At 43.0% G+C, this 23,573-nt stretch overlaps 1 protein-coding gene across 1 annotated transcript in view; it reads left to right on the top strand.

Annotated features, from left to right (window-relative positions):
• LOC147620599 (importin subunit alpha-9) overlaps window positions 1-15,397 on the top strand; it is a 48,996-nt gene extending 33,599 nt beyond the window's left edge. Inside the window, exon 7 of the mRNA XM_086824836.1 lies at window positions 14,913-15,397. Coding sequence (XP_086680962.1) covers window positions 14,913-15,158 — 246 coding nt within the window. The 3' untranslated portion in view covers window positions 15,159-15,397. The remainder of the gene's footprint in view (window positions 1-14,912) is intronic.
• Window positions 15,398-23,573: the final 8,176 nt, after the last annotated feature.

Consider the following 23,573-nt stretch of genomic DNA (forward strand, 5'->3'; position numbering starts at 1 on the left):
GTCTTGTATGGGCTGGCCTTGTCTCTCAGCATGTCCTCCCAATGAGAGAGAGAGAGAGAGAGAGAGAGAGAGAGAGAGAGAGGAAGAAAGTTGTATTAACGTCTTCAAAAGGCCAAAATGAACTATGAGACCAAAAGGTTACATCATATCCATGAGGTACATCATCCTGGGTACAAAATAGTAATAAAGAAAGATAACAAAAATCTAGAACTATAAAATCTGATCTAGGTATATGAGCAGAGAGCTCTCATATCACCCTAATACATCCCTTAGGGGCGGCTGTGACGTGGTGCTCAAGGTGGTAAAACTAAGCCGTCGCTAGAAGGTCCTGCTATGATGGTAGATGATGGCGTGGATCCTCCTACGGTGGCGTGGCCGTGGGCGAGGGCCATGGGGTTTGGGGCGTCGAGCTCTGCATAACTTAGTGGCTCTATCGAGTGTCACACCTCTCGGCTGAGCTCCTGCACTAGCCTGTGGTCCGGGTATGGTGGGTGAATCGGCCCTCGGAGTGCTGGTATGGAAGAAGTCGGTGAGAGCTCTCTATGCTGGTCCTCGAGCAAGTACAACTGATCTGGATCTCACTAAGGACTCCTTGTGTCTGTGGAGCTCTAGAAGAAAAAGTCCTAGGCATCTCTGATTCGGGAAGTCCATGAACCTGGAAAGTGGTCCAAACCCAGCTTGGAAGAGGCAGTGGAACCTCCCCCGAATCTCATAGTATACAGGGCATCGGCATATGTAATGATCCTCTGCCTTGGGCTCTGTGTGACAGAGCTGGCATATCCTGTCCTTTGGTGCGGCCGCCCTGGGCCCATATCTGGCAGCCTCCACTCTCAGTTGGTGGGACGAGGTGCGGATCCGGCCGATCGCACATCTCACCCCAAAAGATAGGTGTGTGTCCATGTAGCGTGGGCGGATGATGAAACCATCCTCTATCAGGTATAGGAGGTGAAGGTGCAGACTCAGAGAACATATGAAGTGTAGTCGGGGTAGCCATCACAAGAGCTTGGGCTCAGTCTCAGAAAAAAATGCACAATCTCGGAAGGAGTGTCCACCATAGGTACCAAAAGCCACCAATCCTCAACTCAAAACACCAAAAACTGCAAGAGCCACCTGAACGGAAGAAAACGCAGCAAGATAGATGTTGTAGCCCTGAAAAGGAGCAGCCGACAGGTGAAAAGGGGGATCTTAGAGATCAAACCAGTGAGGGAAGACTTGAATCTGCAGTGGAGAGGCGCCGAAAGAAGCCAGCCGACCAGCAGCAGTTCTGAGAAGAAAACGCAGATGTGAAGGTGCTGAAAACTGAGGCAGATCTGGGGTAGAAAGTTAATGCTGACTGGGGCAGCAGATTAACGTTGAACCAGGAGCAATGATTACCATGAATGAGTGCACAGAGGGGAAGCAAACAAGCACTATAGTGTGCTGAGAGAGAGTGCAAGAGAGAGAGAGAGAGATATGAAGCAACTATGCTGAATATACTGAAGTGATACAATCCCAAGCAAGAGACATGCATAAGTGAGGGAGCAAAAGGAAGACTAGACTATGAGAAAAGCGGGAGGCCAGCCCACCTATTTATAGGTAAGAGGGGCTAGCCGACTAGACATTTGAACTTGGCCGACTGGACATGGGGCAGCTGGGAAAAAGGTACCCGACTTGGGAAAAATGCCAGAAAAATATACAAAAATAGGGTGGCCAGCCCACAACCAAGGGCCATGAAAAGGGACCAAAAAGGGGACTCCAATGATGAGCAAAATCTGGGGATGAATGTGCTAACACATATCCCCTCATCAATCTAGCTTCGGTCACCTTCCGCATCGAGAACTGAGGTCCACCAAAAGTAATCCCAAGGTATACATATGAGGTAACATACTTTACAGGCTCTCCACTGTATGTAGACTGTACTGCAAATCTACCTATCCGTTGTGGGGAGGTGTTACAGATCATGACCTTGGTCTTTCCAAGGTTCAGAGTGAGGTCCTGGTTCTCACAAAAGGCCCGTAATGCATCCAAATGCCTCTACAGCCCCTCTAGTGAATCAGAAATAAGAACAATATCATCTGCATACAAGAGGATTGGTATCAGGACTCCTGATAAATGTGCTCGTGGTCCTCCGTGTTTGTCTATGTAATCCAAGATCTCGTCAATGTATAGACCAAATAGAGTAGGAGACAAGGGGCAGCCTTGCTTCACCCCGATAGTGCTGTGTATGATCTTTGAGTCACCTCCTAGAGCTCGTACTCTACATGTGACCGACTCATAGAGCGTAATGATCCCCCAAAGCATCTGTGCTGGCACTACCATATCCTACAGTCTCCTCATCAAGCTGGCCTGTGGGACGGTATCAAAAGCTTTACGGAAATCCACAAAGCAACAATATATCCGATTTGAGCTCTCGCCTCCTCAATGATCCCCCTTAGTGTAAAGATACGATCTAGTGTGGAGTGCCCTCTCATGAAGCCTGCCTGCTTTGGTGCTTTGAGTCTCTGCTCCTTGGACCATCTACTAAGCTGATGCTCCAAAATCGAACTATAGATCTTGGCCAAGGTGTGACCAATCATGATAGTCTTGTAGTTGTTGGGGTCCATGGGGTCACTTGCTTTCAAGATAGGTACAATAGTATTCGATGACCAGCTAGCGGGGAAGCCCTCACATAGAGCCCTGTTAAACTTGTGAACCAGTAAAGGGGCTAGCGTGTCCCTAGCATGAGAGAATGCTTGGTGAGGAGTCCATCATGATCCTGTGCTCTCCCAGTCAGCATCCTGTCAATAGCATCTCTCACCATGCTCAGGTGAAAGAAGGAAGAGTTTGGGGGACGAGATTCGGGTGGATGGGGGAGAGGTGGCTGCTCGGGGGCATGGTAGAGAGAGGTGGCATAGGTGTGCCAAGTGTCGGGTGAAGTAATCGGAGTCGGTAGGTGATGATCCTGGAAGATCCTCTAAGCCTCCTTATAGTCCCTCCCAAGAAGTAACTGGTATAGCTCCTGCTCTAGCCTGGCTAGGTAGGCCCTCTTCTTCCTCCATGTGAGACATCGGAAGATCACTCGCGCCTGCTGGTGAGTGGTAGATCCTAGCGCCACCTCCCGATGTAGACGGGCTTGGGTACCACAACATTCCTCGTCGTACTAGCTATTCTGTGGGACAGTCCCTCCTGGTGATGTAGGGGTGGCTCTGAAGTGTGGGAAGGCGGCTGCAGCGGACATATGGAGGGTGGCTGCGAGTTGTGTGGTAAGCTCATCAAGTGGGATGTGGGGTTCGAGGTTGGAGAGGATGCGATAGGCATGATCAGAATAGATGGAAGAGGTCTCTTTGGTGAAGTGGTATCTCGGGCGGCGATGGGGCAAGGCAGGTGGTTGGGTGGTGTATCGGCATGTGAGGGAGAAGGCCAGGTATGCATGGTTGACCCCAACACCGATGGGGCAAGGCGAGATGGTGAACTCCGGAATGAGTGGATTAGAGAGAGGGATCCCATTAGATAGTTCATTGTACTGGCTCCATGTCCGAAGGGGTAGGAGGTGAAGGAGTTGGATCCAGGCCATTTGGCTAGGCCATTATAAATGGCTAGTCTATGAGCCCTGCCGAGGGCTAAGAGATACTCTCCATAGTCTGTGTGGGCTGCTGTATCCTGTGATGTCTGCTCCAAATCTGTACCCACTTTGTCAATCTCCTGGTACATGGGATCATCTGTCTCAAACAAGGGTACTTGTGCACATGCGGTGCGGGCATTGAAGACTCCAGCCAGGAGGATGTCCCTTAGATTGGAAAACTTCATAGTGGGCCCTGCAAATAGTGTTAATTTCTGCAAAATCCCTAAATTTTTTGTGCAATTATGCACCAGATCTGAGGAAATCAATGCCAATGTCACAATTTCAGGCTCAATGATGAAAAGCCCCAAAATTAATGCTGTCAATTTGCTAATTTTATAGCAATTTCTGTAATGTTTGGCAAAAATTAGAAATAATAGCAAAAATTTTACTGATTCCTGGTGGCACTGATTTCAAGGAGTTCATTGTAGTCGTGGAAGACATAGATCTCGATCTATACAAATGTGAACTGTAGCAGGTACAGATGGCGAAGTTAGGTACATGCGGCGAAGGCATGTATGGACGGTGCAGATCTTGGCGACGTCGCTGTCCTGCAATAGATCTGGTGCAATTATAGGCGATGCAAGGCGAACAGGGCGGCACAGGGGGCGGGACAAGGCGAACTGGGCAGCGAACTGGACAGCGCAGAGGGCAACACAGAGCGAACTGGGCGGCACAGAGATGCAGAGGGTGGTGGCGGGATGCAGAGGGTGGTGGCAGCAGGGCGAAAGGGTGGCGGCAGATCTAAGCGGATGCAAGGCTGTACGAAACCCTAATGCAGGCAGCAGACAATACCAATGTTGAAACCCTAACCCCAATCCTCTGATATACCACTGTTGGGGTTGAGGAGAGCTTGCATGTACACCACCACACACACACCCCCCCCTTGAACCACACACGTGAGAGAGAGCTAGTTGCTGGAAAGTACTCTTATGATAATGATAAGTACAAAAGTACTGAGTACAAGATATAGCCTAGGGCAAAGTGCCCAACACACCTAAGTGTGTTCACACGGGAAAAAACCTGTGTCCAACCACAAGGAAAAAGTTCCCGTGAGTAAGCTATGTTCACACCTGAACTAGCCGGGAGTGGTCATGACCAACAAATAAGCCCCAACCTTCCTTGTGTTGCAGGTGTTAGGATTGGTTTCATAGGCCAATCCACACACTTGCACACATATTGCACCATCTTTGGAGGAATGAGCAGCAGTATCTCTATGAAAAGCTTGAGGGGTGGAATACATACATAAACAAACTGATTGATCGCAGAGCCAGTTACCTTTAATCCTCATAAGACAGGATATTAACCAGTTTATCATCTCTCACCTTTTGGAACTACATATCCACAACCCATGGCGAGATGACCAGAGATATCTGCAAGCATTTTTGCTATTACAGGTACATTGCTCTGGCATTGGGACATTTCCCCTAATTTTTTGGGTGTTACAGCATTGGAACAGGTGATAAAGACACAATTGGGGCATTTCCCTTTATTTCTCGTGTCTCAGCATTGGATTGTAGATTTTTGCCTACGCATTTGTGACAGCCATGTTTGGGAATACTAGTGATTTGTTTGGTATGCTCGCCATTGATGATAAGTTGGATGGCACCAACTATCCTATGTAGGCATATATGATGAAACATATACTAGTTGCAAAGAATTTGTGGGTCTATGTATTAGGGGTTGATGTCAGGTCTATTGTACTTGCACGAGCAGAACCATTGATGTAAGTGATGATGTATCTTCAGGTGGTGCTTCATCTTCTGCATCTTTGCCACCCACTACAGAACAGCTTAGATGGGATGCCAAGGATGCTCAGGCACATGCTTTGATTTCCCTTTCATGCAAAAGGCAGGTTATACCGCACATTCGTTCATGCACTTTTGCTAAGGGTGCATGGGATGTACTTGCTTCTTTGTATCAGGTTCGCAATGAGGCCTGTGTTGCCTATCTTCGCAAGAAGATTTGAGTCTAAGCATATGGATGAGGGTGATTCAATGGACAAGTTTCTTACCCGCATCAAGGATTTGCGAGAGCAGCTCATCAACATTGATGAGGTCATTCCAGATGGTTCACTTGTATCTACAGTGCTTCAGGGTTTGCTGGAATCCTATCAGGGTTTTGCTACTACTCTTCATCTACTCATGAAGGGTAATCCAAACTTGTAAACCTTTGATGAGTTGGTGACACTCTCTTATTGCAGGAGGAGCAGTCTCGTTCTAATAGGACCACTATGCTTTTTGCTGATCAGGCATTTAGTGCCTTTGATTGAAACAAAGGTAAATCTGGGACTGCATCTAGTGGTAAGACCACATGCCCATTCAGATTCTACCTCGTCGAAAGAGGGTGAAACCAAGAAAAAGAAGAGATGCAACTATTGTAGAAAACTTGGCCATCTTATTGAGGAATGTAGGAAGCGCATTGAGAGTGAAAAGAAAAAGAAGCAGCAAGGTTTGGCTGCTACTGTGGACACTAAAGAAGAGGCTAACTTTGCTTATGAGGGATATGCATTAGTGGTTACATGGAGTTTGCCTGCTTCTTGTATGTCTATCTCAGCTGGAGATTGGTACTTTGACAGTGATGCTTCTAGGCACATCACTTCTTGCAGAGATCTATTTGCCAATTTGCAGGATTCACCTCTAGGTGGCATAGTTATGTGTGCCAATGATGCCTCTTACTCCATCAAAGGCATTGGCAATGTGGAGCTAACAACATGTAATGGGGATAGTTTTACTCTTTGTGACACTTTATATGTACCAGGCATTAAGAAGAATCTCATTTCTGTTTTAGCCCTTGCATTATTTGGGTTTAAGGTTCAGTTTTCTGACCATTGTTGCTCAGTGTATGACAGCATAGATTCATCTTCTCTTATGCTTTTTGGGACATTATGCAGTGGCTTGTATAAGCTTGACATGTATGACAAGAGTACTTATTCTCATGATGCTATGCTTGCATCCACCTCCCGTGTGTTGAGTGACACTGTGTTATGGCATGCTCGGTTTGGTCGCTTGAATTTCCCATCTCTTGTACGCTTGCAGAAGCAAGGTATGGTGCATGAGCTTCCTCCTATGCAGGTTCCCTTCAAGCATGTATGTGAGGGATGCATCCTTGGAAAGATGCACAAGAATTCCTTTCCTAAAGATGGTGCTATGAGGGTTGTCCATCCATTACAGCTCATTCATAGTGATCTTTGTGGCCCCATGAGGGCTCTATCTTTCTGGAGGACACTTGTACTTCATCACGTTTATTGATGACTACACTCGGTTTTGTTGGGTGTATGGTTTAAAAATGAAGTCAGGTGCCTTTGCAGCTTTCAGAGACTTACGTCCGATGACTGAAAATGCTTCTGGACACAAGCTTGTCACACTGCGTATAGTTCGAGAGGGGGGGGGGGGGGATATTTGTCAAATGAGTTCACAGCTTACAGGCAATTACATGGTATTTCCCATCAGTGTACTACTCCCTATACTTAGTAAAATGGAGTTGCAAAGAGACGTAATCGTACACTTATGGAGATGGCACGTTGCATGCTCAAGAGCAAGGATCTGCCCAGTAAATTTTGGCTTGAGGTGATTATGTGTGCCAATTATGTGCTTAACCGTTGCCCCATTAAAGCCTTAAAATTTATGATTGTCTATGAGGCATGGAATGGCAGGATTCCAGTGGTGACTCATATGAGAGTCTTTGGGTGTTTGGCATATATGCATGTGCCCACACAACAAAGACATAAGCTTGATGCAAAGGCAATCAAATGCATTTTCATTGGTTATAGTACTGAGAGTAAGGGATACAGACTTTATGTGCCTAATACAGGCAAGATCATTGTGTCAAGAGATGTTATCTTTGATGAACATGCATCTCAACCACTTGTCTCATGTACCAGACAACCATCTATTGGGTGGGAAGATGTGTTTGATACTTTGTTGCCTTTATTCAATTCCAATGTGGGTAATGTAGAGCCAGTTTCAGCTCATTTACAGCCACCTATACCTACTGAAAATCAGTAGCTGAACTTGCCCCAAATTGATCCTGAAATGCCTCAAATTGATCAGGATTCCTTGGGTGATGCATTGGTAGAGGAAGATGAAGATACTAGGAAGTCAAAAATTGTACCTAGATGGCTGGTTGAGACTTTGCGTGATAGCAAACAGTCTACATTTATGCGAGGTCGTACACGTGTTGCTTCTCGCCATGCATCTTCACATTATGTGGATACAACTCTTGTTGCCACTGCTTGTAATGAGGCACCCATTTCACATGTTGATGCATTGGAGGATGACAATTGGGTGGCAGCCATGCGTTCGGAGTTGGACTCCATTGACAAAAATGGTACTTGGGAGTTATATGACTTGCCTCTTGGCAAGCGTGCTATTGGCGCAAAATGGGTTTTCAAGCTAAAGCATAAGCCTGATGGTTTAGTTGATCACCATAAGACTCGCTTGGTCACCAAAGGGTAGGACCAGCGTGAGGGCATTGACTATGAGGAGACCTTTGCTCCTACTTCACGTATGGCTACCATACGTACTGTTATGAATTGGTTGCACACAAACAATGGCATGTTCATCAATGAAGTCAAAACTGTCTTTTTGAATGGCGATTTGCAAGAGGAAGTTTATGTGTCTCAGCCTCCTGGCTTTGTTCAAAAAGGTGCAGAAAGTAAAGTATGCCGTTTACATAAAGCACTGTATGGTCTTAAACAGGCTCCTCATGCTTGGTACCACAAAATTCATGCATACTTGATTGCCAAAGGGTTTCAGAATAGTTCAGCTGAGAGTACACTTTATGTATGCCACATTGGGAACAATGTTCTCATTCTTATTCTTTATGTGGATGACATGCTCGTCATTGGCCCTGAAGAGGGTGATATATCAGCTTTTAAAGCTGATTTGCAGCATGCATTTGATGTCACAGACATGGGCATTTACATTACTATTTGGACATACGGTTTATACCTTTTGAGGGGGGTATCATGTTATCTCAATGCAGATATGTTGAGCAGCTCCTTGAGCGTTTTCACATGACAAATTGTAAACCTGTTTCTACTCCTATAGAACCAGGTTTAAAACTGTCACTTGAGCATGCTGGTGAGCCTTTTGATATTGCCACCTATCATTAGGCTTGTGTTGAAGGCTCTAGGCGATGAGGTCTTCAATGTTGATTATGACCTGAATGAATAAATGGATGATATGTTGAGCTATTTATATGGACATGTGGTGTTGGTCGACTGGCTACAAGACTGGCCGACTGCACTTGTCCAAGAAAATATATAAATGATGTAAAAAATGCCCAATACATGCTGAAAAATATGGGAATAATACTGGATAAATACTGATGACTACTAGATGATATATGAAGGCTTCTGGAATGGTCTACATGCATATGGAATGAATGCTATGCATAAATACACACGTCCTGATGTAAACTCTAAGGCTTCTACTAACTCTACATGCATGAATGCATCTCTTCAAGTGGGTTAAGGGACTTGGACTGACTGTTTGACTGTCTAAGGCTGAGAATGAGCTACGTAGCTCGTGCCTGACTTATCCTGGATTGAGGATTACAATGGGGTCACGGCATACGACAATCATCATCCTAAAAGGTACTAATAATACTGTACAATATTGCACGAAGTCTAAACGCTACAAAATGTACTCAATTCTTGGCATAGGAAACTTATTCTTAATGGTGAGTTTATTCAATGCCTTGTAGTCTACACAAAGGCGTGCAGACTTGTCCTTCTTTTGGACAAATAGGATGGGTGTAGCAAATGGTGAGGAACAAGGCCGAATGAATCCGGCTCGGAAGAGCTCAGATAACTGTCTTTCTGGCTCGCCCTCTAAAGTCTTGGAAAGACGATAGGGGAACTTGTTAGGAGGTTTTGATTCAGGGACCAAATTGATACGATGGTTCTCAGGACGTGATTGAGGGAGATTGGGCGGAAGATCGTCCCTAAGCATAATGTCCTGATGTCTGGCCAGGAGGTCTACTAACTGTGGGACTGAAGATGAGACAGGGGCTATCGATGAGGTAAAGGTTGTTTGAGCACGAACATAAAGTAGTGCTCCTTCTGCTTCCTTGCGGATAGCTCGTCAGGCCTGGAGGTGCGAAATCAATGGCATGCCAAGAATGCTTCTATTCCCACGAATCATGACGGGCTCAGGAAAACCTTTACAGATAGTAAAAGTGTCATGGCCCCAATCGGGAATAGGTTCATATTGATGAAACCATTGGATTCCTAAGATCATGTCACACCCCAAAAGAGGCGAGACAATGAAATCTCGTTGGAATGAGGCCTTTTGAACTTCAAAGGCAAACTGCTGTACCTTCTGAGATATGTGGGTGCGGAGACCAGGTGTGAATCCGTTCACATCCAAATGATATGGTACTAATGTGCAGCTCATCTTGTTAGCCAAATGGGGAGAGATGGCGTCCTTAGAATTGCCCACGTCCTACAAACTGCCGGCCCTTGGCAGAGCCATAAGCTCGGATGAGACTTTTCTGTGCAACATCGCTCTCACCCTCTTGCTTAGCATCAAATACCTAGGATGCATAGAAGGTAAAAGCTGAACCGCACTGGTGATAGTAGGCGGGACTGGAGGAGCTAGAGATGCTGTGGCAATTTTGGCAAAAGGTGCTTTGGAGGCTTGCTCCGCTTGCCATTTGTGGCAATTCTTCTTACCATGCCCTATGATATGACAGGAAAAACATCTGTTTTTTGATTGGTATTTCTTTTGCTCCTCTGGAGGAAGATAACCTCCAGTGATGCTTGCTTTAGCCTTTTCATCAGGGGTTTTCTCAGGCTTAGATTCTTTATCCTTTTTACCCCTTGAACTAGAGCTATTACTGTTGTCCTTCTTAGCATCGTTTGGCTGCGCAGTAGATTGTTGCTGCTGGGGTTTGGTACTGGACTGTGATGTCCGTTCATCTTCATTTCTTCATTTTGAGCGAGAGTCACAGCCCGGTCATAGGTACTGGGTTCAAAGTTGCGAACTGTGAACCGGATGTTGGGATCCAATCCACGAATGAATTGATTCATCTTGGCCTGCTCAGATAGCTCTAACTGTTGTGCTAAAGTGATAACCTTTCCAGGAAACTGAAGCACTGGAGACCCGTTCTGTCTAAGTCCATAAAACTCATCTGCCAGACCGGTCATATACCGGGGCGGGAGGAATCTGGTCTTTAGGTCATGAACAAACGTATCCCAGCTAAAAGCTGTGACACCTGTGGTCTAGTCTGTATGAAGACTAGACCAATGCTGCCACCAAGTGATTGCCTCACCTGTAAGGTGGGGAGCTGCTACGTGGACTCTATCCCGAGGATCTGTGATTCTAGCTAATGGAAAATGAGCAGTAAATTGATGAATAAATTGATTAACTACTAAATGATCACACTTACCATCATACTTACTAAAATTTGGTTGACTTCGAATGACGGTAGTCGATGTCGTGGGTTGGTGGCACCTGAGGCTAGGGACAGTGAAGAGAGGTGCTGGTATCTAAGATGCATGGCCTCCTTTTCCCTTCGGTGCTCGAGTAACATACGTTCTCGATCGAGCTCTCGTTGGTGCTCCCGAGCGGCGAGTTCAGCCTGACGTCGGTCTTCTTCGATCCTACGCTGGGCTTCCTCATAGTCCCATCTATTTGCTTTTTCTTGCTGTTTTTTTGCATCAGGTTTTGCTTTTTCTTGTTGCTTTCTTGCTTCAGCTTCAGCTTTTTCTTCTCTCCCTCTAGCCTCGTCTTCTCTTCTTTGTTGTTCCATCTGAAAGAAGAGGGAGATGTAGTCGGGGGTTGCTGGAGGCAGAGGAGGACGTGCTGCTCTTGCCTACAAGAGTTGGAGGCGCTCCATGAGAAGCTGGTTCTGAGCTCTGAGTAGAGCTATGGTGTCTGCTGTAGTCGGAAGAGCAAGGTCTCCTTCTGGGGAGACGTCTTCCGGCTGATGGGTACTCTCCTCTATAGACATGATGCTGAAGTCGATGGTCGTGCTGGAACGCAATTTGACCATCCAAGGATGCTCTCACGCTAGGATACGGTGTGTGTGGACAAGCTGAATCTGATACCAATGTAACATGCAGCGGAAGTATTCGTAATTTGAGGATGCTGTCACACAAATGCTCACACCGTCTTCTGTATACTGAGTTTCGCGAGTTTAGCAATCCACTTTAAGACTTCAAACTTTAAGAGACTTGAGAGAGAGAGAGAGAGAGAGAGATGGAAACTGTACACCGTATGGGGTCCCGAATTACCCACTGAAGGGCCCCCTATCCTGTTACCGGAATAGTATTTGCTTTATTTCTTTGAAGAGACTGTTATGGGACTGACGATAAGCCAAACGCAAGATCTTGGAAGACCAAGAGTCGGGCTGAACTGTACACGGTTGTAGAAGCATCAATGATGACCAATCACGAGCCTATGCACTCTTCCCAATGGATGTATGAAGGCTGCAAATCTAAGGCTGAGAGAAGGGGCTGAATTGGACTGTTCTAGACTATGTATGAATGCTGAGTTTTACCTTCACCAAGTGGCTGTAGCAAAGCGATGCATATGAGTATGTTGAAAACTGTATGGATGCTGAAAATGCAAGGGGAACTGAATGCTGTAGATGCTGCGCTTTACTGCATAGAGGCTGAATTGCTCAAGCGTTGATGTTCCTAGATGCTGATGAGGAAAACGCTGAGGTATGAGGTGCTGAATTCTGCAATCGCTTTATGCTCCTTGTGCTGAAGGCTCTAGGTGATAGGTCTTCAATGCTGATTATGATTTGAATGAATAAATGGATGATATGCTGAGCTATTTATATGGACATGGGGTGCTGGTCGGTTGGCTACAGGGCTGGCCGACTGCACTTGTCCAAGAAAATATATAAATGATGTAAAAAATGCCCAATAAATGCTGAAAAATATGGGAATAATACTGGATACTGCTAGATGATTTATGAAGGCTTCTGCAATGGTCTACATGGCCTACATGCATATGGAATGAATGCTATGCATAATGCACACATGTTTTGATGCAAACTCTAAGGCTTCTACTGACTCTACATGCATGAATGCATCTCTTCAAGTGGGTTAAGGGACTTGGACTGACTGTTTGACTGTTTAAGGCTGAGAATGACCTACGTACCTACGTAGCTCGTGCTTGACTTATCCTGGGCTGAGGATTACAATGGGGTCACGGCGTACGACAATTATCATCCTAAATGGTACTAATATTGCACAATGTTGCACTGATGATGATGAGCCATCTTGTCACCATGCACTACAGTGCAGAGTGCATGTGACACATTTGGACTTAAAAGGTTTGTGGAGCTCAGAATCAGTATTGGATCGATACATGCTCACGACTGTAGTGCTTTTGGTGATGGTGTTCACCATGCTAAAGATAATGCCCAACCCAATGAAGATATCACACATTCTTAATCAATAAATCATCGCTATGGGATGCACAGTTGAACACATAGTCTTTGGAAACACTTCTCGCCCATACATAAACAAGTGGATTCATTGTCCTTAATAAGTACAACTCTTCTATCACTACAATCCTCAACTCTAGTGCATCAATGGCACAAACAAACAAGATGCCTTGCAAGAGGATTCGAGTTCCTCACATTTGTCGAGCCATCACAAAGCAAAGTATATTCATATTTGGTCCATGTAGCCTTGAGAACCTCCATCTTTATCCCGACAACATCTTTCTCCTTTTGAAGCTTTGTGGTGCATAAGACCTAATAAGAGGGGACCTCCTATCACAAACCCCTAATTTATCATTTGGCTTATGATTATCTTGATAAATTCTACATGCATGTGTCTAAACTTTGGGCTGGTCCATGATGGATATCTAGAGCGTGGTGGGATCTCTGGCATGGCCCATAGAGATTGCCTTTGGACTTTTCAGGCGGGACCCATTGGATACTTTCCGGGTAGGGCCGTTGGGATTTTCATGCTCTAGCCATGTACATAGCATGTACTCTATGGCAGGGTCAGATTTGACTAATGTGGCCATGTACACAATGCGTACTCCATGGCAAGGTGTGGTTTACAGAATACAAGAGATCATATGGACGAATCCAAGTTTATTTGTGTGACCCTGGTTTTTTTCCAAGACAATGCCTGCGTCTAGACTTTGGGCGGGCCCATGATGGAGATCTAGATCATGTTACGAAGGGATCTTTGGTGTGGCCCATAGAGATTGCCTTTGGACTTTTTAGGCGGGTTCCATGGGATACTTTCCGGGTGGGACCCTTGGGATTTTCTTGCTCTAGCCATGTACATAGCATGTACACTATGGCAGGGTCAGATTTGACCACTCTGGCCACGTACACACCGTGTACTCCATGGCAGGGTGTGATTTACAGGATACAAGAGATCAGATGGGTGACTATCCAAGTTTATTCGTGTGATCTTGGTTTTTTTGCCTAGACAATGCCTAATATTTTGTATGTGATAGTCCATAGGGCTGGCGATGCTTGGGCATCCTGTGGACGTGCATGTGCACACAATTGTTTGGGCCTAAAAGATTGGTATTACACCCGTGACATAATTTACAGCATTACGGTTCATATATGCTAATACTTGTTGTGCACTGGAAAACAGCCGTTTCCAGTGCACAACTGTTTGGGCCTAAAAGATTGCTATTATGTGTTTTGTAGGTGGTAAGTACACCCTTGACATAATTTACAGCATTACGGTTCATATATGCTAATACTTGTGCACTAGAAAACGGCTGTTTCCTAGCCAAAATTATAGAAACTCTATTTATCTGGAGGTGCTATTTCCATTTCGTTTCTTGTTTCCTTATGTCACCTAAGGATTTCCCCAACGTTTTTTCACCCCGTTAAGTTTTGATTTTCTCAATTTTCCTTGTTCTCTCTTCCAAATTATGATCTATCTTAAGTTTCTCCTCTATTTCTCTCAACTTTTTTAATCATTTTACATCTACTATATAAGATTGAGGACGTGCCATTTCCAAGCAATTTCCGTTCCCCAATTTCAGGCGGTTCCCTGTGCGGAGACATTATTCATTTCTATTGCACGCAAGTATATCCCTTGGTCTCCACCCTGAGGTGATGTGATGAGACTCGGTTCTGGCCAATCGCAATCCTCATGGCACGTGACATGTATCTGTGATGATAGCCTGCCAGGTTTTTGAAGGAAGCCATACTCTGTGACTCTCGTAAAATGATCTTGGTAGAACTGCATCTTCGGTGGAAGATGCAGTGGGTCTAGCCAGGGGTGTCTGTGTGTGTGTGTGTGTGTGAGAGAGAGAGAGAGAGAGAGAGAGAGAGAGAGAGAGAGAGAGAGAGAGAGATTTTCTCACTCTTTGTTATTTTCCCTTGGTAGGTTATGAGGGGATTACCAAATGGACAAGGTCCAAAGCTGGTGGAAAAGGAGGACGGGCTGGCAGCTTTGGAGGTTTTGGAGTACCATGAAAATGAAGAGCTGAGATGTATGGCAAATGAACTGATTGATAAATATTACGGGGAGGATTATGGGCTAGAAGAGGAGTATGGGCCAGGCATTACAGAGGTGATGAAAGGGGGGGAAGAGTATCCTTCATGGAGAAGAGGTTGGATTGTGAATTCTTAGCCCTTTTTCCCTTCTGCATTGCTAGAATCCTGCAAAAACATTGCATAAGGGTGGCATGAGACAAGGTGTACCCTTGAAATACATGGATGTAGTTTTGTAATGATTCTGTGATCACCATCAATGCTTTTTTGTGTTGTAAACACACACTCATGCACATACCTCTACAGTATTCATAGCCATTGTAATGTTTACTTTTTTGGAGGCTAAAAAAAGGTAAAGAAAATTGTGATGTTTACTTCATAACTTGTTTTCTTGAACCCTTTCTTTGGTGATATGAAGCTCTCGCTCCATTTTAAAGTCCAACAAAAGTTTTCCTAAGGAACGCTACTTCTCTTGGGAAGGGATCGACAACAGGTTTGAAGATTTTTGGGTGAGCCGCAGCTTGTACTCTAGAAAGGTGGAAACAGAACAGTCCAACCTAGCCACCTCACCTCACTCAAACAAGTGCATCTTGGAGGGTTTTTCTTTCAATTTGGGCGCTGGGATGGTGGCACATGAGTATGCCCTCGTGTGCTTCTGTAGTATGGCGGATTTCACTAGGTTGGTCCGCAAGTGTTGCTCTCCACGAGGAGGAAAGAGGTCTCTTCGAAGCAAAGATGGACTTCTAGTTAGCTCAATCACGTTAGTGCTTAGTGCTGCAACTCATGAAACACTTAACATGTCAGTCGACCACCCCACAACATCTGGTGTGGAGCAAGGGCTCTTTAAGAAGGTCACCCAAGATTTGGTCAAATTTAGAGGTTTAAGTACACAGGATTCTACGATCTAATTGATGGAGAAAGGTGGAGTTGCCCTGATTAACAAAGTGGCAGGAGTAGGACTCGGAACCTTGAACCTCCTCATTGAAGGGCATAAGCTCTCTACCACTAAAAGCTACACAACCTCAGTGTGCATTCTTGCATATTGTTTTTTTTCAGGGGTAAAAATATGTGAGAGTGGTCTGAGTGGGGTCTCTTCTTGTCCTCTCCTGTGTGTGCTTATGAGAGAGAGAGAGAGAGAGAGCGAGAGAGAGAGTATGATTAGATAGCCTTTAAGACCCCAACAAAGAGATTATATGATTTATACGGCGTATTCCAAGCTAATAAATACAAAGGTGGTTGAATGATGAAAACCTCCTTGAAGATTGGTTCCCTCCTCTAAAAGGTATAGATATTGACAAAACCTTCGAGGTTAAATCTTCTAAATTCAAAATGCGTGCTTCTCAATTACTGGGTCTTTTCATCCTACAAGGTCAATCCCCTTGGCTTTTAGAACGTTTTAGAAGAAAGCATAGTCAAAGGAAATTCAATCTAGTAAGATGTGGGTTGCAAGGAGCTTTGATTGAACCTTTTTCTTCAATAAATACAAGGAAACAAAGGGAACAAAGATCAAGAAAGTCCTCTTTTGAGCACTTTCAAAGATATTCAATTGCACTAGAGTTTATAAATATTGGCCCATTCAAGTTTTTAAGCTATCATACTGAAGAAGACAAAAAGAAAACATTTGCTAAACAACAAATACAAGCATACAAATGGTTCTATACAATGTTTGGCCTTTGATCTTTGGAAGGCTAGTTTTTGAGATCATTGATAAATTTCTTTTATATATTTATATTCCCAACTATCTTAGAAAGTCTTTAATTTATTATAATATCTTGTCTTATCTTGCATTATACTTATACATCGTATTTTTGACAACCTTGACCTTAAGTGTCCTTCCATTTACAATGATGCATTGGAGTGAAATAGAAAGTAAGGCACAAATGAAACTAAGATTGAGTAATTATGTAGAAGATTGGATAAATGATTAGGTAGAAATGAACACCAAGATTTGAGTAATTATATTGAAGGTCGGGTTATTGGTTAGGGACACCATATGCTAGTTTGATGATACACACATTCCCTTTCCATGTGAGTATAGCGAAGTCGAGGCTACCGCGGTTGTCGACTTTTTCTATGCTCACGGTTCTCAGGCTGCCACCAAATCTAGCCCTACCCCGGATGACAAATGATGATGGCAATGATGGGCAAGGCATCTTAGCTATGCCTTGTTCACAATGTTTACAAAGGGCTATGCATCAAAGGGTTATGCCATCAAAGGGCGATGCCTTGCTATAGGCCTTCCATAAAGCAAAGAAGGCCTCCCATGAACACATGGGAGGTCGGTGTTAACAACGCCAACCTCCCATGTGTTCATGGGGGGCCTTCTTTGCTATCAAAGATTTGGTCTTGCCTTCTATAGTGGCAAGGAAGCTAGTTTTTAAGAATAGTACATGCTACACGGACCCCACTATAATTATGTCTATCTTTAGAGGGGCCCTCAAACTTCGAGGGGCGTAATCCATGTATATATATCCCTTACACCCTATAGGCCTTAATTTTTGATCTTAGTGTAGGGTGTTGATTAACTCTACTAACTTTAATGAATGGGAGGAACCTCTTGATCTAATGTTTCTTCTCTTCCTACCTCTTATGTAGCTCCCCTCCCTAAACTATAGGAAAGTTTAACATGGATGCTAACTCAAGTGTGGTTTGGGGCTTGGGATACCCACTAGAACCTCTTATGTAGTTGCCCTCCCTAAACTACATGAAAGTTTAACATGGATGCTAACTCACGGATGGGTAGGGGCTTGGGACACCCACTAGAACCTCCTCTTACATAATAGTGAAATATATCATCCCTATGGCATTCACAATCACATTGGAGTGGAATATAAAGTTGGGTAGAATAGAAAATCAAGATATGAGGAATTAGAATGAACATAGGGTGAATGGTTATTGAATATATCTTGTAACTCGAATCCTCAATTGGTTTAGATTAATTGTTGTTTGAGAACATGAGTGAAGAGGAGAGAGGTGTATGCAAAAGAGAAAGTAAAGAGTACCTTAGGGATTGAAGCAAATAATTAAGAGTGAAAAAAGATAGAAGAAAACGAGAAGAAAAGAGAGAACAAAAAACTTAGAATGACTTCAATCTAGTGTTTATCTTAACTAGCATGGTGGCAACATTTATACGAGTGCTAGTAATTTGACTACTGTAACTTCATTGTGGAGCCTGGTGATTGAAGTTGACTTGGCTTGTGGCCTAAGCAATTGAAAAAATAGCCTTATTTGGTGCCTTTGGCAGTAGGGATACAATATCTCTCTTTCTTGACATCAAGAAAGTCTATGAGTGGACTTGGCTTGCTTGGATGGCACCATGTTGTAGATGGGTTTCTTTGTTGGGTATTCTTTAAGTCTTGTATAAGATAGATAAAAAAACATATGTGGATCTACCACGCTTTTGCATTCACACCTTAGAGAGCACGACTAGTGTATTAGCAAGATGAGCATGCTTTATTCATTTATATTTGTGATTGCAATTGCTCCATCGTGTTCAATAATGTAGTGTGCTGCTTTCTTTTGATGTTTATTTTCATACTTTGAGAGAGAAAGCACGACAACAAATAAGGTCACCTTGCCATGCACATTACAAAATTAGAGAACAACTATCTTGCCTATGTAGCTTGGTGTTTTGACTTCCTCAAAGAGGCACATGTACTAAGAGTAAACAAGTATCTCCCCTGAACTATCTCTCTCTTTATCACACACACAAGAGCAAGAGCAAGGAGAAGACAAGAGCTCAATAAGCACAAAGGGGGATTGTGTCTTTACATATGAGAAAACGTCTTATATACATTTGGTCCTTTTTCACACTTGGGTCCCTGAAACTTAAAGACCTAACTAGTTAAGCTTGGTTATGGCCAACTTTTCTCATAATAATTACAACTTTTATGGTGCCTTTTCATGATACTTATTGCTACTCCCGTGTGTGGTGGAGAGTACTTTTGTTAACCCCAAAATGGGTTAACACCCCCCCTACTTGATATAGGTTCCATCCTTGGAACTCTAGTAAGGCCTAAAAGCTATTTCACCAAGCTTAAATCTGTGGGGTATATGTTACGTGCGTATTTCCAGTAGGTCATGCAATTGTGGATTTGTGAGCTTCGTACTTGCTGCTACATTTTCCCATAATGTGCCCTCCCTTGCCAATTGGCAATAGGGCCCTGATTAGATTTAGCATGTATGGTACCTTTTGGAGTGTCACACTATAGGACTTTGGAAAGATTCTTGTGGTAGGATTGAATGACGTTATCTGCATCAAAACTTTGAAGAACAAATTGGGCCATAGAAGTGGATTGCCGACTCTAAATATATCTTCATAATTAGCAATATGAATATCTTCTAAGAGGTCTTTGTCAAAGTAATATATTGTTAGTGGAACAAGTGAGGTGGTGTTACCTTTGTGGATGCACTCACTGTTAGCCTTGTTGCCGGTAATTCTTCGAGTGCATACAACATCAAATAGTATAAGACATGATTTAAGCATTCATGCATCACACACGCAACCGACTTAAGAATACCATATGGGTGATACATGAGGGTACTTTCATAGCCAACCTACAAGTGATTATTTTAAAATTGGCTTGCATCCCTATCTGAATTTTGCTATATCAGTCCTATGTCCCCCCTAGTTAGATCCTCACTAATATCTATATCATCATACTATAAGAAAGAGAGTATTAGTTATGAAAAGAAGAAGGTGAAGGTATGAGGAGGGGCCCTTGGAATCACTGGGTAGGGAGGCCATTGCCTCCACGAGTTGTTCCACTTTCTCATTGGGCTCAATAGCTTGCGGCTCCCATTTGTGTGAAAATTGTTGCTTTGAATATGCAATTCTTGCATCCTTTTCAATAAGAAGCAACGTGATGGCTACTTTGTGTGTTTCTCTTGCTTGAAGTAAATTGACAGAGCTTTGGTTGGAGACTTGTGCTTGTCTTGTTACCTCATCAAGTTCTAGTTGTGTTTTTTGAAGGAGTCTCTCTTTTTAGGATTCAGCTTCTACTTTTGCTTCATTTAGAGTATTGGTTAGATGGGTTATACCACCTACTGGTGAGACTGATTATCGTTAATTCCATTTGTTCTTTACCCTTTTGTACTTCACCAGGAGGGAGCGGAGAGCTTAATATGCATGAACTTTATTGAGTTCCTAGTGCCTCACCTTCCAAGTGTGCCATCTCTATCGGAGAATGTCTTCGGTCATTTTTATAATGCAGTGAGTTATTCGACAACTTGTTGCTTGAAGGCGTCAAAGTTTTCTTCTATTTGTTGTAGTTTGAACATCACTTCATTGAATTGCTTTGTCTCTAGCTACAACGTTCTTTCATATTCTGCTTTGGTTTCCTACATGTGTATCTCTTGCTAGGTAACCCTGTCCTTTAGTTGTGTGGATTCCTCAACTTGTGTTTGTAGTTCTTTGAGCTTACCTTCATATGCAACTATTTCTATTCCTTGAGTTCTTTGAGCTTGGCCTTTTTTCTTTTGGATCTTTCCACCAAAGTTTTTCGTAGGTCATCGCCACTTCTTATGTCTTCTCTTCTACTGGCAGGTCTTGCTGTGGTGGAGATGGTACCTCTAGTTCTTTGGGACATTTGGTTCTATATGTTTTCCTTAGTTGGGGAGTGCCATTGTTACGTGGAGAGCCTCTTATGAACTTAATATGGTTATGGTACTTGTTCTAGCATTGTGACTTGCTATGGTACTTGAATCGTGGGTGTGTCCTGTGCCTCAGTCTTACTGAGATAATATCAATACCAATAATGGGGATGTGATGATTATCAACTTTGTGGGGGGTAGTGGTAGATCTTGTTGCTCATATTCTTCATCTTTATCATCTGTTGTTGTTGGCTGCCTATACACCATGTGTATCACGAGGAGAAGGCTGGATCGATGTCTTCTTGGTGTAAGAACCTTTCTTCTTATCCATGTTGGCCAAGATTTCTTTTGTGTTCGCGGCTATGAGGACATCAACCTCTTCCAAATCTTTTACCACTTCTTCTGTGTTAGGCTATGATGGGTCTTCTGTGTTAACCTCTTCATCTATAGGTAGGGGATTACCTTTGTGAGAAGATAGGGATTTACCATCCTAGCAATTGATAAGATTCATGTGGATCTTTTGCAACTTGTGAAGGTCTATTCAATTATATTGATCAATTGGTTTTACCTACATAATCATTAAGACTGCCCTCCTTATTAGTTTATATTCCTTCTCCTTTGTATACTCAACCCCATTATTGTTGAACTCCCTTCCTTCCAGCATTGTGTTACGCTTTTTTTTGGGGGGGGGGTCAGTTATAGAAATTAATAGGTTAGGACTAAAAGTTTGTTAGTGTTCTAGAACTATTTACAGTAGACTTGTGGAGTAGTCTAGAAAGGTTCCCTATGTCGTGAAAAATTAGGTTTCTTTTTTTCACGAGATATTCACATTTGGAACATTGAGTGATTTTTGGCTTTTCATGCATGTTAGGACTATTGGTAACTCATATGATTGGTGGAGGTTAGTACATCACACAATGAATATGAGAATTGTGATGTAACCAGGGTGGATACCCATGTGTGAATTTGAGAGAAATTCATGTCTAATTAAAGTTAGTATTTTGATGCAAAATGGTGTTCGTAGACTGGTGCATTAATGCAATAGAAGGGGCGTGACATATGAATCATTCATTTTTTGAGACTTTATTTTAGCTTGAAAAGCCAGATTGGTTTTTTCACGTGAATACCCTAAGTTATTCACACATAGTTTTTAATTAAGAATGTGGACGAAACATATAGACAAGAGTTCAGGAGAACCAGTTTGCTAAAATATGTCAATTTTCCTTTAAATTAGAGAAGTCTTCCTTGGTGTGAAAAACCAACCGGGCTTTCTTGGTCCTTTGAAAAGCTGAGCATAGAATGAGTTAGTGGAAATGGGAAGCACTAGTTCTTGATTGCCTCCCTTGACGTGAAAGCACATAATAATCTTCATAGAGTTTTAGGATTTGTGACCCTCTACTTTCATGTTCATGATGGACTTTTAGGACATAAAGATGAGTAAAAATGATGACATGTTTTATAAACCCACACAAATTTCTAGGGAAGGGTTTACATATAACTTCACTATTTCATGTAATAACAAATAGTTTAAAGGAGTTTATCCAGACAAGAACCCTACCTGGGAGTATTAATGAAGTTGACTCATGGAAATGTAGATGTAAAAAGGGAGGTAGGCACTGGTGATGATGAAGATAAATGCAAGAATTTCTCTAGAACAGGAGAAGAGATGGTTGGATACAAGAATTACTCTGGAACACGAGAAGCAATGGAAAAAAAAAGTGATTGCACAAAAAGGGACACAAGAATTGTATAAATGTATGCAATCATATCGGGTAAGGGGTGATCGACTCATCAAACATGTTCCAAGACTAGTCTTGTTGGCGACACCTGCTAGACTAGATTAGTTTTAAAAAAGAAGAAGATAATCATGCGTGAAGTAGATGTTTACATTGTGAAATCTTTTAATTTTAAGTTTTTAACTAGATGTGGGTTGTGGTCACACCCTAGGGAAGTCTTTGGTTACCTCAATTAATAGATCTGAAGCATTTTTTAGGCATGAAAAACTTGAGATATTCATGGCATGAAGATTACCAATGGTTTTTCACACCAAATGATCTTATGAATTTCTTGCATTTGAGGTGATTTTGTAGTTCACTTGATCACCATGAAGAGCTAGGCATGATTTGTGATTTTGGAACACCTTTTTTGGGCATGAAAAACTCAAGATATTCATGGCATGAAGATTGCCACTGGTTTTTCACACCAAATGACCTTTTTATTTTAATAATTTTGAGATTCTCTAGTGGTTTACTTGAGCAACGTGAAAGTTTAAGCACGATTCTTCCTTTTTTTTGGAGCAACTTTTGTTGACATGAAAAGCTTTAGATATTTACAACGTTACTATTGGGGGGAAAGTCATGCATGAACATCTAAATAGTTTGTTTAAGCTTGCCTTTCATGGGTGTGGGGGACTTTCCTATCTTTTTTTCTTTTAAAATATTTACTTCCCCTCCTGCTCTATTTTCCAACTTGCCTTTCATGGGTGTAGGGGACCTTGTTGTCTTTTTTTCCTTTAAAATATTTCCTTCCCCTCCTGCTCTATTTTTTCAACTTGCTAGTACCCACTCCCTTAGTTTCATCTTGAGGGATATTGGTGCTCTAGCTCATTTTTTGAGTGTTGCATCTCCTCTTCCAACCATTTGATGAAGCTCATTATTAGGTCTATGGTGGGATTTGATTCAGATTCTTTCTCCACTTTTTCCTTCCCTTTGTCTCACTAGTGGAGTAGGCTCTTATGGCTTTCTATTCATAGTCACTCTTGCCTTGCTAGGTTTGATGTTAGCACTCTGTTGCTTCTTCACCCTTGTTGATCTTGTATTCTTGGCCTTTACTACCTCTGGCTTTTAGACTCTCTTTCATATCCAGATTTGGGCGTCTCCTTTGTAGTATCCTTGTGCTGTGTCAGAGTGGCCTTAGGTACCCAGTAGACGGCTTCTTGCTTGTAGTTTCCCATTCCCTTTTC

Source organism: Cibotium barometz, chromosome 31, assembly GCF_041138505.1.
Source record: "Cibotium barometz isolate CiBa-2024 chromosome 31, ASM4113850v1, whole genome shotgun sequence".
NCBI classification, from domain to species: Eukaryota; Viridiplantae; Streptophyta; class Polypodiopsida; order Cyatheales; family Cibotiaceae; genus Cibotium; species Cibotium barometz.